The following is a 17366-nucleotide window of genomic DNA, read 5'->3' on the forward strand; positions in this document are numbered from 1 at the left end:
AGGGGAGCTCATTTTCCAGGTTTTGTGTTTCACTGCTCACAATTGTTTTCTTCCTTATCTTTCCCAGCATTACCAGTTACTTACATTCATGCAACAAAAAAAAACCAAACCAAAACAAAAAATCTTCTGGCAACACATCCAGTGCAGAGCTGTGTATAAATCAGAACTCAATTGTTTCAGTGTCTGAACTGAAAAAATTTCACACACGGGAGAGAAGCTGTATGCAAAAGAAACACATTCTTCAATCGCAGCCAGCCAATCAAGCCAGCCTAACACAAATGAAAATCCCCACTGAGCTAGAGGCTGAAGAGCTATTTGGAACTACAATGTGGCCATCTACTCCTACCTTTGCTACAACGCAGCCAGATAAGGTATTATTCTGTATCTTTAAAAGACCTTCCTATTGTGTTAAGTTAATTCAGCTGAGCTTTAGCAAGCGTGAGAGCGGAATCACAGACTTCTGCCCATCCTGACAGAGCACAATGCTTTCTGCCATGAGCAGTCCCAAAGAAGTCGCGCAGCATGCCAGGTACAAAGTATTTGCAGAAGTGAGCCCTCAGACAGGGCTATAAAAGCTCTGGGTTAAGGAAGCACACTCCAACTTGCTTCTGCTTGATCTGTTACACAGCTTGACAGTAACAGATAGCCAGTTGCATTAGTGTCAATGTTCAGATAAGCTTCTCTCAATATCTGTCACAAAAAACAGACGCGGTATCAGTGTGCCAGCTGTATTATCGGTCACTACATAGTTGATCATACTTAATAACATCCTCGAGCACAGGCACAGCTAACAAGTATCACAGACGGCAATTATTGTGGTGTGCCAGAGTCACCCAGATCGTTCTGACTCAGAGCTGCCAGCGGCGCACATTCGGCGAGTGCCTGCCTCCCACCCTTTCCCTCCCAAATACATTAACTTGCCTCAATATGGAGCTGGAGTTTGTTTTGAAACTCTTAACAGGATCACTGAAAGAAAAGAGGAAAAATACCATAAATGATCCTCTGGACTGTTTCCAGAGTAGCGTATTCTCTTAGCGATTGCTTTGGAAGCAAGCCAGAAACGGGAAGTGTTCTTGCAAATGAGCATGCTACTATACTCGAGTACAAGTTATCGTTTAATTCTTTTGTCAACATCAGTGCGGTTATAAATTAAGAAGCCTGTTTAATAAACAGATTACTTGAATTCATTACCAAACACTGATTTCTTCTTCATCCATCCCCCCCAGGCCCCCAGCTCCTGTCCCCCACCCGCTTCCTAACATACACTGCTTTTTCTGATACTTTCTCTCCTTTATGGAAAATCAAAGATTATTACATTAATTACATCAGCTATGACTAGGTCCGTAATCAAGAGCAAGTTAACTAAGAGAAGGAAAAGAGTCAGTTGCTCAAAAAAAAACATTTGAAAAATCTCAAAAACCAGGCTTTTACGGGACAAAGTGTTTAATATTTTTAACAGAGCTTTAATACAATCTACTGAATGGTTTCATAGGGGCAGTTTTTCACATTACAATTACTCCTAATGAGATCACACTCTGCAGTGTATAAGCCCTCGCCCCTTCCCAACAGAACAATGGAAGATTTGTGCAAAGCTACAAAGGCCTCAGGTCAACTCAACTCGCTTCACTTTGTACTGAATTTCCTCATATAAACTCATCAAGAACACAATAATATTTTTTTTTTCCCCAAGGAAAAATTAATAGTGAGATTCATTTACTTTGTTTTAGGGTGTCCCTAATCCTCTACAGATTTTGAAGTCCTCACACAGGTATCTTGGACTCAGTGACTGCTGCCAGCCTTAGTTTTCAAAATCTGTAGATATCTCCTCTTTGCAGATACCTGTGTTTGGGGTTTTTTTTTTCCAGTTTTTGACTTACAACATTTCTCACCAACAAATGTCTGCCTATCTTACAATAAAAATATGGTGATATATAACTCCTTTTGTTATCTTATGATAAAAGTGATAGACCTTGTATTAAGTGTACATGAAAACAAACTGCCTATTCTCGTGATTTTGCTGTAAGCGGAAATACTGAAATATGCTTTCACACACTAAACAGAAATGTCTTATGCATGTAGCCCCAGTGACAGCAATGCTAAGGGCACGTATCATTCTAAGAATATGATGTCAGAATATGCTGTATCAGTCTGAAAGTACAACTCAGTAGTCTCCGATTTGCTAGTATTTTAAACTAATCACTATGATCCCACAGCAAGCTGAAAGTTTTGAGTTAGTTTTAAGCAAAAAGATATTGTAGGAAGAAAAATATACTTTATTCTAAAAACTTGATATTCCGTTTGAAAGATCTATCTTGTGTTTGTTTGAATTTTACACTCAGGTTTAATTGTGTGTGTACTCCTCCCATTACTAACCACACCTCATTCTAAGTTTACTACCTCAGGTTTAGTTTCCTTATAACTCTGCCACAGATCATGTGAAAAAACAAACTGTTTAACTACTCATATCTAAGATTATTGACACAGTGTTCTCTGATAGGTATGACTTGCTCAACATCACCATGAGGTACAAGGAACATCACCTTAACCCGTTTAAAATGTTAGTCCTGAATCTGTATTTGTGCTTCACACAACATTAACTTTTCTTGTTTAAATCTAAAAATGCAGTATGCACCCACTGACTTCCATATCCAGAAGGGCTGACTGCTTTAGATTAGCCAGTGTGAAGTTTACAGATTGAGGATCCAAAAACTTCACAAGCAGTCTGATGACGTATTTCTCTTGCAAGAAAAATAATAAAAATAAGCTGGTAAAACATGATCTATAATGTACATTTTACAGCAACTTGTATGTTTACTTACGTTCACACGTGTCTCCTTTTTGCTGGTATCCTGCTTTGCAGATACATTTTCCAATAGGCACTAACCATTCTCCCTCCGCACTACAGTGCATCTTCGGCGAGTTCTCCGCCTCCTCCTCCGCACTGCTGACGCAAGTTCCTCGTACTTCAACTAAAGAGGAAAACTCTGAGCCAGTCACTGTGTCAGGGAAAATAGCTAAGTTCTCAATGATGGACCAACACTTCTTGTAGTAGACTTTGACAGAGACCAAAGCAATGCAGGCCCCTACATCCTGAAATGCAAGATAGAATCCTTTTTTGGACAAAGGTCCAATTTCTCTCACCTCTGTGTTTAGTTTCATTTTTCTCTCCCCAAGATCACCTTGGGTAAAACTTTCATCTGCTGCAATAGTGTCTATTTTTACATACTGGTTTTCTCGAATATTCCTGCCAGTGTCGTAGTCTGTTTCATAATAATACAAGTTAAAAGTTTCTTTACAAGTCCCCAGAACTCCAGGAAGACTGTTACAATCCCTCAGAGTGAATTTCAGCTCTACAAAAATCCTTTGTGCATTGCTTTTTGCAATCCAGTTAGTCCGAAGCCAGTTGTTTTGGTTTGATTCCATCACCTGGCATACCTGGTATGTTCGTATAGGAGTGTAGTTTTCATCCAGTCCACTAATTTCTTCCCACTAAAACAATAACGAACAGTTAGTAATACAAAAAAAAAAAAAAAAAAAAGCCACTAGATATAACTATTGCGTATTTTAACAGGCTTCAAGCAATTCAAAACTCGTTTTTAACAGTATGTCTTCCTAACAAGCAGGTTATTGTTAAAACACTCTTAAACACACAAGTGAAGAAAATACATATTAAGGCAGCTGCAGGACCTCTCTCCCTCCATGTCTTGCTAACATAGAAATAACTTCTAAAAATCACTTTCATATCATGGGCAGAGTTGTAAAGGAGAAGCTTCAGAGCAAGCTGTTCAGTGTACCAAGTTCTGGTTACACACCAGGCTCTCTCATGTTTCATTAAAGTCATGGCAATTTTAGGTAAGCAAAGACAAAGAGGGCGGCAGCTTTGCTTCCAGGGAAACCTAAAATCAGTGAAGTCTTAAGACACTGAAATTGCCTAGCGTTACGGTACATAAAACTTGTGTACATAAAACTTCCAGTGGAACCTCCAGTTGTACAGAAAGCACGGGACCAGGTCCTGAAACTTGTGAGTCAGATGATATTCACTCCTATATGATCACAGTGGCATACAGAGAGAAGGCAAATGAAGACAGACAGAATCAAAAAATCTGAAAGCAAGAAAACACTTTGATTGTCCTCTTTTTGTTCAGTCCACTTTCTGTTCTACTTACAAACCAAAGAAGGCAGGCGGGAGCTCCTCACCTTGCAGTTTGTTCTGTGGCTGCATCCATGTTAAAAGGAGCAAACTTCATTTAGTTGGGAGTTCAAATGAACCATGAGATTATACATAATTAAGAACAACTCGCATGACTGAAAGTTCACTGGTTCAAAGCCCGGGTTTTGCTGTTGTTCCCTCTTTAGGGTACCAACTGTGTAACAAGCCAGTAACAGCCCTGCAGTCTTCAACAGCCTTCCGTGGCACCGGAATTTGCACCTCTGGCAACGGCAAACCTTCCAATGCAATCAACCAGGTGGATCTGCCCGGGTGTAGCCGTAATAATACCTGTCTCTCACCTTTTTTCACATTTCTTCTAACATCTAATCCACTCCAGAAACCACAGCTGTAATGAATTAGGCGGGGCAGGGTTGGGCTATCCGATGATACAGGCAACCATGACTTCTCTGTATGGCACTTCGCCCTCTGGCCCTGTGTCAATAATGCACTTAAGCTCACACTTAAGATCAATGACAGTGCTTATGAGCTTAATGGTAAGCATGTGCTTAAGTGCTCTGTGGGACTAGCATACTGGGCACCTCCGCAACATGGAGCACCCACTGAAATTTCCTGCACCGGTAACCAAGCATGGAAGGCGTCAGTTTCCCAGACTAGGAGCCATGCAGTATACAGCATTTTGCAAGCCTATCTGACAGCAAATGAGGTCATTTTAATGTTGGTATACTGCTCCAAGGAAAAGCAGATGTGGCTGAATTGATGCTGGTTATCACCACGAAATATATCACGGCTGCAGATGCTGAAATGCACAGAAGCTGTAAATATCAAAGCACATTTCAAAGCCCTACAGTTAATATAGACGTGGTATGTATGGCATCATATATGCATATGGTATTAAATGATTGAAATATAAGATACTCATGGAGTTAACTGAACTGATTGCATATGGAACTGTATTAATCTCAGAACAGAAGGAAGTCTATCTTTATAATAGATACACTAGATCGGAATGAGTAAGATTCTTAGATTCTTCCCCCACCCCACCCCAACCCCCCCAAGGACTAGTAAAAATTATAAGGAAAAGAAAAAGGGGCCCTGGACACTGAGGCTTTCGGTTCTGCCACATCAAAAAACAAAACAGAACAAACAAAAAACCAAACCAAAATACCCCAGAACAAAAATGACAAAAAAGCCATGAAGCCTAAAATGTTACTGATTTTTATTCTCCATTTCACATCAAGTAGGGCTGGGGGATGGGTTGGGTTTTTGGGGTTTTTTAGTTGGTTTGGGGCTTTTGTTTCTTTCACTTTTTTGTCTTGTGTAAGCAGTCCTCCCTCAAAACACAGAGCCAGATTCTGCAAGAAGATATTCCAGTTAGACAATGTACTGTATCTTTGAAGTGAAAGTGACTCTAATGCACCACAGAACAGAATCTGACTTTTCCGGTTTTGATGTGGATTGCTTTGTCAAAACAAATCCTCTCTCCCCTTCCTCCCTCCCTCCCTCCCTCCCCACCCACCCCCCCCAAAAAAATAAAGCCAAAACCAGAAAACAAAACAACAAAAAAAGCCAAATAAAATACATTTACCAAACAAAACCATTTTTAGCCCACTACACAAGGTTAGCGAGTATCAGCTTGATTCTTATGCTACTGTCAAGCAAAACATACAAAACCCTAAATTCAGATAAGAAATCCTACTTCATGTTAGCCTTAGCATTAAACACTGAAGTCAATCTTTCCATTATTTCCCAAAGCCATGGAGTATGATCTTCCTAAAAACTTAAGGAATTATGACTTATAACTCAATTATGTAATCACAGAGCTATTATTTCAAGCAGCCCATTTTCAAGCATACCTACTTTGCAGTGCAAAAAAAAAACCAACCAACAAGATCAGTACTTCAGGGTATGTTTTCACCTAAGCCATCTGAAGTCATGTTTCACTGAAGTCTTTTTAAAGTGATAAATTCTATGATACCTTTTACAGCAAGAAAATTCAACTTTTCTTTGTCCTGCTGCAACATGTCATGATATACATGCAATTCCATTTGAATGTATCCTGTTCTATTGGTTTTAACATACGGTATTTTAACCTCTTGGTTATCTTAGCAATGTTTGAGATCATTGTTAGACCTAACATTTGCAGCTGAATGAGGCATTTAATGAGTGTCTGGCTGGTATTTTCTGTACAGGATGATGCAGTAGTTTCTCTCAAGAATAAGATTTTCTGTGTTTATTCCCATGAAGTCTTTATTGCATAGTAGAATATTCAGTAATTAAAACTAGAAAAACATTTCTTTTCAAAATTACATTATTAAAATGGTACTTTTATGTTAATTTACAGGCAACTGTTTCTGAATATTTTCACGCATAAAAATCCAGCCATTACTTTTTATTCACTTTTAATTCCTGATTGAAAGTGGCTTCTATCTCTGAATGCTGCCTTTTACTATTTGTTGAATTTGACTCTACTTTCATCTTTCGCTATGCTGACATGTGTAATGTGTTGGCATGTCTTTCATTATCTACAGGTTAGCCTAATATAATTGCCACCAAGCTAATCTTTCAAACACCTCTGGTAACGGCTTCAATCAGCGCAAAACACCAATGCCGGGGTTATTAGCCATCATACGTGTTGAGCTCGCACTAAATTCTTTCTGAAGTCCTTAGATTCGTTTCCAGTTTATGCTTGTATTGATTTTACGATCTTGCTTTTAAAGAAAGACACTTTCAGATTTTCATTCTTCTTATTTAAAGGATTTGTTACACTTTTATGTCCCCACTCACACTTCACGCTCTTCTGGCTCCAGATTTCTTAATGTGCTGAAGATTAAGGGCCTGATCCCCCAAGTCCTTGTTCATGCAGGGAGTCGGAATGGATTCATCAAGAGTGCTTCCATGAGTAAGAAATGTCCATATAATCTATGATTTGTCAGACTGAGTTAAGGTAGGACTCAGCTAAGGTAGGACAATATACCCATTCTATCTTTCTGAAAACGTTCTTCCTCAAGGACTGAGGAAGAAGGGGTTTTATACCACTTTCAATTCAGACTGAAAGTAAAACTTCCCAATTTTATGTATATAATAAATAAGGCAATAACACCAATGTTTCTAAACTTCTCATTTTTTTATACCTATGTACTTTACAATGCCACATTTCATGGAGTACCATGAGATTAATTTGTAAGCAAGCTGGAGGTGGCCTTAACCACATAATTCGTGCCTAGTTCCAGATATCAAGCTCCTCAGGACTTGGGGATGTTTCAAGTTTGGAATGTCACTTCAAACACATCTGCAGTATAAATGTTTTTATTTTAGAGCACTTCAATCTGTGCTATTCAATTACAAAGAAAACATCGTAAACAAATTTATGATCACCCATTATACAGAAAATGAAAAACATATTTTTAGAAGTTTCCACACAGAAGTAAATCTGTTGTTTCTAAAGGAAGAAGGAAAATGATTTAAAATACCACGTTACAAATACAGAGAGCTTTCTGGTATATCACAAAGGATTATGCTACAAAACATAAAGCCACCGAGAATATTGAGGTGAGACTCTACCCTTTAATTAGCTTGTACATTTGTACACTGTAACCTGAGGTACACTTACTTTCCATTCTAAAAATGAAAAAGATGTAAACACCTTGTACAACTACCGAAAGAAATATGAAGGGGAGCTAGTTTAAAGCAAATGTTTCAATTGCTTTGGTAAAATAACAACTCGTCTTTAGGAACTTAATTTTTGCCTGGAGCACTTACCCCATTGGGAGGAGAGGAAATCCATTCCAACTCTGTCTGTTGTGCTTTAGAGTCCAGCAATATTACTAAAAGAAACCAAACAAACAAAAAAAAGAATTTCTACTGTTTGTTAAATATAATAATAAGTGGGAATATAAAACTAAAGAACAAAGTCCAAACTTCTTTAAAAAGTAGTTAAAAGAATATAATTTTTGTACAAATTAATATTTTTTCATGTTATTATGAAGTTATCTGCAACCACGGGTATGTATTTACTTGTAAACAGATGATTAAATGATTAGGTACCAACCACACATAAGCAGATATACATTAATCTTAACAATTTCATTGCTTAAATCAAAATCTATTGTTTTTCTTAGTGCTCTAAACTGTTACTAATCAGTCATTAAGATGCATGCTCCCTTCATCTCCTTTGTCATATGCTTGTTACTACAATGAGTTTAAAACAAACAAATACACACCAACATTTCAACACTTTCCCAAACGGATTTAGACAGGACTAGCCTATACCCTACCAGGAGTTGCACTGCAAAAGCAATGGTCTTTCTGAGTTTAAAAGGAAACAGTACGTCCTTTAGGTGATAAAGCAGTAACTCTATAAACAAATGACAGCCAGGCATACAGAAAATAAAAGACTCTGCAATTACCTCACACTTCGCATATAAAAAATACTATATATACAAAATACTATATACACAAAATCAGATTAATTCACTTTATGGCAATGCCTTACTAAATTCTTCGTGTCACTATACCACAATGACACTTCTATACTAATATACATCACTTCTAGTAGCACTGCAATTATTTTCAGCTAAATGTAACCCTGCCTCTGAAAGCAGTTAATCACAGCTCAATAAACCAGTTCTTACATCTTTTACGGTACCTGTTGGAGGTTATATTACTAATGACCAGTTACCTCCAAACATACATTTCTGTAGACGTCTTATATCCCAATCATAGCTATAAGCTTCTTTCTTAGCATATTATTATATAAGTTTCTGTAAGACTTTCAAATGGCACATATATTAATCTGTAATGTCCAAAAAAAAGAAGAAAAAAAAAAAGAGAAAAAAAAAGTTAAATAATTTGCTGTAATACCTTCTTCCAAACAGCCAAAGCTGTAGACTAATCAACCATATATTTAGGTTTGGTACACTTAGATGATTCCTTCTTCAAAGCTGCACATGTAACATCATACTTCTATTTGACTGAAGAAAAAGTAACACTTCTAATTTAAATCTATTCAGTATATCTTTAGCTATAAACCTATCTATGACTTTATACACAGCATTTAAGTACTGCTATTCCATTGCATGATTTAAGGCTGTAACTCAAAAAACTTTTGTCAGGTCTTTTAAAATTGTTATAATTCTGGTTTCAGCCCTTTCTCCTAGTAGAATTTAACACAAAATTTCAGTGCATTACTAGAAAGACGAGATTACTAAAAAGAGTTATTTAAAGGCTCATATAGTAATATCTGGAATGTTAGCTCAACACAAGACGCTAGCTTCCAGGCCTGTACTTCAGTAATAAAGTGTAACTACTCATTAAGTAAGTTTGATAATCTTTCTAGAGAGAGACTATCTGCTCTTTCATTACGCTTGGATTCAAGGGGCTTTACTTTGTAACACTTTCTATGGAAGAGCAGGTGGTGTATGTGGTGGTTTGTTAAACAAAAGCATTTAAAAATGTCCGGGGAAAAAAGATTACCACCAAAAAATTAACCATTTCAGCACCAGCACAATGTCCCACGACTGCACTTCATTATACCTTTTATTTGGCTGCGATTCTCCATCACATAGCAACGGGCGGGCACATCCCAGAAAAAAAACCCACCACAACACACACACACAACGCCGCTCTGCGAACACCCTGCAAAGAGCAAACGCGCCGTTTCCGTGCAGCACCGAGAGTTCCCGGGGAAGAGCTCCCCAGGGCAGCGGGCGGCGCGCTGCTCCCTGCCCGGGCAGCCCCGTGCCCGGCTGGGCTGGCGGGGCCGTGCGGGGCGCTGCGGGGCCGTGCGGGGCCGGCAGGCTCCCGCGGCGGGCGCGCAGCGAGACGCCGGGCGCGGTCCCTCCGCAGGGGCGCGGCGGGGGGGACGCCGCTCGGGGCCCCCTCCACGGCACGGAGCGCGGAAGGAGGCGCACAGGCGGCGGGCGAAGCGGCTCCGCGGGGCGCCGCGCCGGCGGGGAGCGGCAGCCTCTCGCCTCCGCGGGGAGCCGCCGCCGCGCACCCACCCCGCCGCCGCGCTGAGGAGCGGGGCTGGGCCGCCGGGCAGCAGCGGGGCACCCGGCCGCGGCCGGTCCCGCCACACACCCGCCCCAGCGCGGCAGCCGTCGGTTTGGGGAGGGAGCCGCCCGGGGCGGCGACCCCCAGGTGTCGCCGCCACGGGCGGGGGGCCACGACCTGTCCCCCGCTCCGCCCCGGCCGCCCCGGCCGCCGTGCCGGCAGGTCTCCGCAGGTAACGCGGCCGTCTCCCGCTCGGAGCGCCCGGCGGCCCCTGCCCCGCTCCGCTCCGGCACCTCAGCGCGGCTCCGACCGAGCCACAGAGGGGAACTCGGAAAACTTTTCAGCCTCCCACCCCCCACCCTCCTCCGTACCCAGCGGGGACTGGTGGGAAACCACGCGGGGCTGCTGCCGCCACCGGCCCTTCGGCGAGGCCGGGGGTGAAGCTACAAAGTTGTTTTTTGTGGGTTTGTTTTTTTTTTTTAAAACTCGCTCTTCCTTCCAGGGGAGTTTTCTGCGCTTGCAGCAGGTAGCCGCTATCAATCCCCGTCTGCCGGTCGCCCCCTCCTGACCCGCCTTGGGCTAGGCTGATTTTCCCCAAACACAGACACATTATACACGCACACTTGTACGTATAGATGCATACATACGCTCACCCATAGCCGTATGACACAAACACGAAGCAGATCACCGCCGGCAGCCAGCGGCGCGGCCCCGGTGGCGGCACAATCTGCGGGGCGGGCAGCGCGCGCCCTCCCGGCCCTTCTCCCCTCCCCGCCCCACGGCCACGCGTTAGCGCTCCCCGGGGGGGTGTCTGTGTGCCTCACAGTCCCCCCAAATAAACTTTCGAAACGCTGCTGAGGAATGGCTCTCCCCTCTTTCCCTCTCTAACCTCGTCATCGCCGCCTTCTCTTAAGGGCAGAGGACATTTTAATTGAGGGATTTTTTTAAGCTCCAGTTACAAGCTCGAAATGGCATTTTACTGCATGCCATCGGTTTTATGAAGATATTGACGTATCCAGCTGAGGAGGAAAAACCCCCAAACGCATACATATGCGGAGACACCGAAAAAGCCCCTAACTCCCCTGTCGCCACCGCGCCGCCGCCCCCCCCCCCCCCCCCCCCCCCCGAAGATGGAGACGGACCTTCGCCTTTGGCTGTCAAACGCGAGCAGGGCGCTCCTTTAAATCATTTCGGGTTTTCTCAGCGCGAGAAAAGAGATTCCCAGGTGGACTTTGTGAATTGATTTTATACACCTCCATCAGTCTCTGATAGACAACTGTCTGGTTTGTCTCTGCGCGCGGGGAAAACAAATGTCCGGGGCTCGCCTTACGCAGGCACAAGTGTTGGATGGATGGGAATCGGGGAGCCCCGCTGTAACACGCAGATGGTGTAAAACACTCATACCTAAACCTGCCTCTCTCCGGCGATGCCGGGGGAGAGCCCACACGCTGCAGGCACACGACGCCACGCTGTGTGTACCCTCTAAACGCCTGCACGGCCGGGAGGTGCCAAACTGCACTCCGATGCTCCTTCCCGCGGTCTGTGCAGGCCCCCAGCAAGTAGCGATGCGGAGCTGCCCCGCAGCCTCAGCCCGCGCCGTGCCCTGCCTCCCACGGAACGTCCCGAGCCCCGAAACTCGGCCCGGAGCCCCTGCAGCCCCCGCCCGGGGGGCAGCGCGGCTACCCGCCCTCCCTGCAGCTCCGCGGGAGGGTCAAGGCTGCCACAGGCAAGTGCGGCTCCCCTGCACGGATCCCCGGGCCGGGGGCTGTCTCCCCAGCCCCGTGCCTTTCCATCACGTGCAAATGCCTCACAGACCTCATTCCTGAGAGCAATGGCAGTTTTCCCGGTCTCTCACACATACACACGCACACCCCCAGCAGAATGCCTTGCTCTTTCCTCCCTTCCACCTCAGCTGGGAAAAGAATGGCTTTTTTTTTTTTTTGTGTTGGGGTGTTGTGGTTTTTTTTTTTAAGGGGGGGGGGGGGGGGGGGGAGGCTGCCAAGCAGCTCGCAGCGGCAGGCTGGTCCTCCGCTAAGCCACCGCACAGACGCTTCGCGTGCAAAAGCAATAAATAAGCCCAAACTTTTGTTTACCGCATCACCTTACCTTCTTTTGCAGCCTGTGCCTCCCCCGTGTGTGCAAAGCGGAACAGCCAGACGGAGCACAAAATAATCCAAGAAGGGAGCCTATTTTGAAAAACCATGGTGCAGGAGCGTGGTGATTTTATATTTCTAGCTATATATTTCTAGACACTGCCGCCGCTGCCGCCGCTTGGTGGGTGCTAGAAGACGGTAAAGAATTTGCTCTGCTAGTCACTGGCTCGGCGCTCGCTCGCTCGCTCCCTCCCGGCTGCCTTTCTCTTTCGCCTTCGCCTCCTCCTCCGCGCCGCTGCCCTACTCCCGCACCGGGCCAGCCGGCCGCCCGCCAGCCCCGACTGCAGCCCGGCCGCCCGCGCCGCGCTCCGATAATATCAATTAGGGCGAGGGGGCGGGACCTCAGCGGCAGGGTGGCCCGTCCCTCAACCTGACTGACATCCACCGTCGACCAAACAGTAGCGAGCCTCAGCGCTCGGCAGGCCGAGCCGCCGCCTGAGTCGTCGCGACCGGGGAGGCGGGGTCGGCGGCGCCGTCCAATGAGCGTGCGGCGGTGTCGGGTTGCCGCCGGTGCCGGGGAGCCGCGGGCTGTGCGCGGGGCGCCGTCGGCGGGACGGAGGGGCCGAGGCGGGCGCGGAGCTGCCCCGCACGCCTGGAGCCGGCCGGCCGGCTTGTCCTCCTAGCGAGTGGCGCGGCTGGCCGGCCGGCCGGCCCCCGGGGCTCCTTATGCTCCCTCCCGGGTCGCAGCTGCCGCGGTAGGGAGCGAAAGGGGGGACCCGGCTTTGGTCTCCAGACCGAGCCGCCGCCGGCGGGGTCCCGGCGCGGTGGCCGCCCGTGGCCGGGCCGAGCGTGCACCTGGGCGGCTGCCACGGAGAGGGAAACATGGGCAGTGGCTGCGGGATGGTGCCCCGAGACAGTTCCCTGCCAAAAGTCAAGTTCCTCGGGGCCGACACCGCTCGGGCTCCCTTCCCTTTGTTTTATTTGGGTTCTCCGTCCTGCGGCTCCCATTTTCCACAAATGAGAAGAACACCTTAATGACAATGTAGATCTTATTTGGGGAGGGGGGGCTGCTTCCCCCGGTCCCCGGCGGGTGTAACCTGAGGCGAGGGTAATCCGCTAACAATGAGACAATTTGAAAGGGGGCGGGTGGGGGGGCAAAACCCGAGGGAGGGAGGAACTTGCCAAATCTCTTTTGTCAGCGCTCGCCCCACGGGCCGGGAGTGCTTTTCCCAGGGATCCATCATGCCGCCACCCCTCCATTTTCCCCTCCCCAAACCCACCCTTGCTCCGCCAACGAGCGAAACAACGGAGCGACGCAAAAACTTACCGCTCCCTGAGTGAGGCTGCGGGGCGGCGGGCACGCTGCGTCCCTCCGGCCGCCCGGCGGGGCGCCCCGCTCCGCGCCCCGGCCCCGCTCCGCGCCCCGCTCCGCACCCCCCGCGGAGCCCCTGCCCGGCCCCTGCCGCCGGCTCTGCCCTGCGCACCTTCCCGGGGCTGATGCCGTGCGGCGCGGAACGGGCTTTAGACGGCTCCGTCAGAAGTGCGTTGCCGTGTCCTTTCGGAGGGCAGAAATGCGGTGTAAACGGAACATGGGATTATCGTCTTGGAAGCGGGCGAGAACGGCGCAGCGCAGGGAGTGTGATTGCAATTCGGTGGCAAGATCGTGCGGAAGTCTGATACAGAGAATGTTATGTCATAAAATGAAATATAAGGGGGGGGGGGGGGGCTTGTTAATGGGACCTGTAGGTGGATAAAGCAAAATTAATTACAAATAGTAATAATAAGCTCAACATTGTGGCTGGCATAAAGAGCCACCATACTCCAGGCTTTGAGCACTTTCCCTGTGGTCTCCTCGTTACTTCTGAGAATGGTGTGGAGGTAGCCTCAAAAATGCACTGTATTCCTTTCGCTTGCCGAATAATTAATACTCACAGCTTAGAATACAGATTTTGCATTTCATTCAGAATGCTCTTTTGATACTCTGGATACCATGAGTGTAGGCAAAGTATGCGCTCTTGACTCTCTCATCGTCTCTGTCATTCCCATCCTCACATGTGTGTACTCAGAAAGGAGAGCTGTACAGAGCAGTGAGTTTGCTTATCTTCTTTTAAAAAGACTGTTTTGTTTTAAATACTTATATGCATGTAACTTCCTTGCAAATTTTTAGTTAGGTCTCTTGAGATTTCCAAGCATAAAGTGCAGGCATTTCACTACAAAATCATTAACCCAAAAAGACAGTTTTTAACCTACAGAATGTATTTTAAATAAAAGTGATTTGTATTGACACTTTGAATGATTATGTTCATAAAAACACAAGAAATAATAAATGAACAAATTGACAGAAGGCAGGCTCAAACAGTAATGAGATATATCTACATCCTGCATATAGTATTAGGCCAGACACTTATTTTCATCATCACCTGCATTTATACAGGCTATATTGTACGATATTGTGCAATCTAGTACAGTCTGTGTATAATATATTCATAGGGTCTGTACACATATAAAGACACTTAAAATTATGTAAATATATTAACCACCCAAAGGATACATGTGCACATGACTAGGTGTATAAAGAAAGTAAATAAGAGATATATTTTTTTGAAAAAAGGTTGTACATTTCTCTTCCTGATCAACTAATTTTAAATGCCCTGTCTTCCTGATAATTGTAAATTGAGCTGAAGATGACATATTATATGTACTGCTTCCCTGAAACAGTCATGGATGTATTCACAGTTACAGTAAAACAATCCATATGCATTGAGAGGGTATATTACAGTGTGGGGTTTTTAATTGTGCTTCTTACACATTAAATCTTTGTGAAATTGATTCAGAATTTGAAATCCTTTTTAGTGAATTTTATTTTTTTCCTTTTCCTCTGCTTCCTTGTAGTGCTTTCTAGTACTTCATTGTATTTTGTAGGATGCACAGCCTGTATTGCATCTCATCCAGCTGAGCATTGAATCTTCTATGAACAAAAAGAGAAAATATAATTATAACTGAACCAAAGTTCTCAAGTTGAATGGACTACAACCCTCAGATTTGGTATAAAAATGTCTGAGGAAGAAGGGGCGGGGTGGGGGGGTCAGAAAAAAAAAAGCAACTAGGAACTTTACTCAACTCACTGTGTTACAATTCAGACACCATCAAAGTAAATGGTTAACTGGAACAGAACAATGTAATCAAAGATACTAATACTGCTTTTTTGTTTGCTTGTTTTTTTGTTCTGTTTTGTCCTTTTTTTCTTACTCAAAATTTGTAGGCCAGATTCTGCCTTTTATTTAAACGTGTGTATTTAGAATGTTTTTTGTATTACCTAGCTTTCCTACACTGATACGAGCTTGATACTAGCCAAACTTCCCTATACTGAACTGGAATGGTCTAAGCAGACTTTAGAGAAATATTTGAAGAATTTTCTCCTTAAAATTGGCTAATTCTATCTTCACCACATAACTCAATCTAAAATTGTGAGACAAGAAATACAGGATGAATTCTAAGGCTATACAAGCATACGTAAGGAAATAAGCATAGTTTGAAAGTAGTTACAAAACTCTGTTTTCACAGATTCCCATTTTGCAGGATTAAAACATTCATTCTTGACTACTCTGTACAGGGCTAAAGCAAAATTACAACAGCTTCAAAAAGGTGTTCAAGTTTAGCTTCAAACATAGTTTATGAAAATTATACTGAGTCTTGGTTCTGTCCACACAGGAATGATCATTAAAATGGGTTTTGATAAAAAACTTTTGAGCTGTGTTTTACAGTAGTAAAAGTAGAAATTAGGCTTAAGTAATAGAAACAATTTTAAACCCCGAATTTGGTCATTTGTGGTCATAATTAAGCAATCCTTTACCGGTGAACAAGATTTTCTATGAAACACGCAGTACACATGTTTGTACAATTTTTGTCGAATTTTTGTAGAATTTTTAATATAAAAATGCAGTGGGTTCATGACATTGGACTTTTAAGTAATATGTGTACAATAAACCATTATACGAGACTTTGGATTTAGTCTTCCAGATATAATGGCACTTACATTCCAAATCTGGACCAGAGATTAATTTTCCATAGAGTGTCAGGTGTCAATTTCAGGTCTTCCAGTGGATTTATAAGTGAAAGTAGCTCTACTATAGTGAAGAAAACAATGCATTAAATAAATCTTATTGGTCCATCCAGAAATTGTGGAGCATTGGGACTGGTTTGTTTGAAAAGTAGTTTCATATAAAAAGTCCTTTCTATAGCTGAAATTTCAGTGCTGTTTTGGGTGGGTTGTTTGTTTTGTTGTTTGGGTTTTTTTAAAAAAAAAGTTTAATTAGCACAAATCAAAAATAGTCCTCTAAAGCTTTACACTTTAAAGTCTCCACATACATCAAAATGGTAATAACAATTCACTGTCAAATTTTCTCTCAGGGGATTTAGTTATACACTATGCTAAATAGATACTTAGATTCTGTTTTCCAAATTACGAATTTTCCTTACACTTGAAAAACACTGTCCAGAAATAGAGGTAAGATGGTGTGTCATCTTGCTGTTTAAGGGAAATGAAATACATTCTGTAGAACAATACAAATTAAATTCATGTTAAATATATAAGTGAATGTGAAACGCCTCTGCCTTTTCCAAGGAACAATAGCAAAGACTTATAAGGGTCCAAAAATATGCTGCATCTGGGTCCTGTAAGACTGCTTCCCCTTATAGATCTGAATTTGGAAACTGTTTTATTGAGGAACAAGAGCCTTTGGAGAACATACTGCATCTGCCTTGATCACTCTTCAGAGTTAGTTAGTACATCTCACTGAGCTGCGGACCTTCCCCTGGGAAGCCCGAGCAGGGCAAGCCAGTGCCATCATCCCACAATAGCATCTGGAGATACTCTGAAAGGAGATAATTTCCATTGCTCATCTCTAATTAAAGGAATATATTTGTGCCTAGGTGCAACAAGAAGTAACTGCACAAGTGCATTCTTGAGTTCAATACTCTGTAAGATTCAAAGTTTCATTTTTCTTAGGATGTTTGTCATACTAAAAATTGTGCACAGAAGAGCTTGATCATAAGGGTTGCTAATTCTTATTTTAGTTAATTAGTTGGAAGTAGTAGATAAACTCTAGCAA

General features: G+C 43.9%; 1 protein-coding gene across 6 annotated transcripts in view; it reads right to left on the reverse strand.

The window, feature by feature from the left end:
- The window catches only part of EPHA7 (EPH receptor A7), a 169583-nt gene extending 155877 nt beyond the window's left edge, over positions 1-13706 (reverse strand). For 3 of the 6 annotated variants that reach the window (XM_005236895.3, XM_013298694.3, XM_055810698.1), the window contains exons 1-3: positions 12269-12604; positions 7931-7995; positions 2820-3489 (exon numbers count right to left, since the gene is read on the reverse strand). In XM_005236895.3, coding sequence (XP_005236952.1) covers positions 2820-3489; positions 7931-7995; positions 12269-12365 — 832 coding nt within the window. In that variant the 5' untranslated portion in view covers positions 12366-12604. Of the gene's footprint in view, positions 1-2819; positions 3490-7930; positions 7996-12268; positions 12606-13582 lie in introns of those variants that run through there. The other 3 variants (XM_027786022.2, XM_005236892.3, XM_055810699.1) reach the window with 2 other exon arrangements.
- Between the last annotated feature and the right edge of the window lie 3660 nt (positions 13707-17366).

Source organism: Falco peregrinus, chromosome 7 (genome assembly GCF_023634155.1).
Source record: "Falco peregrinus isolate bFalPer1 chromosome 7, bFalPer1.pri, whole genome shotgun sequence".
NCBI lineage: Eukaryota > Metazoa > Chordata > Aves > Falconiformes > Falconidae > Falco > Falco peregrinus.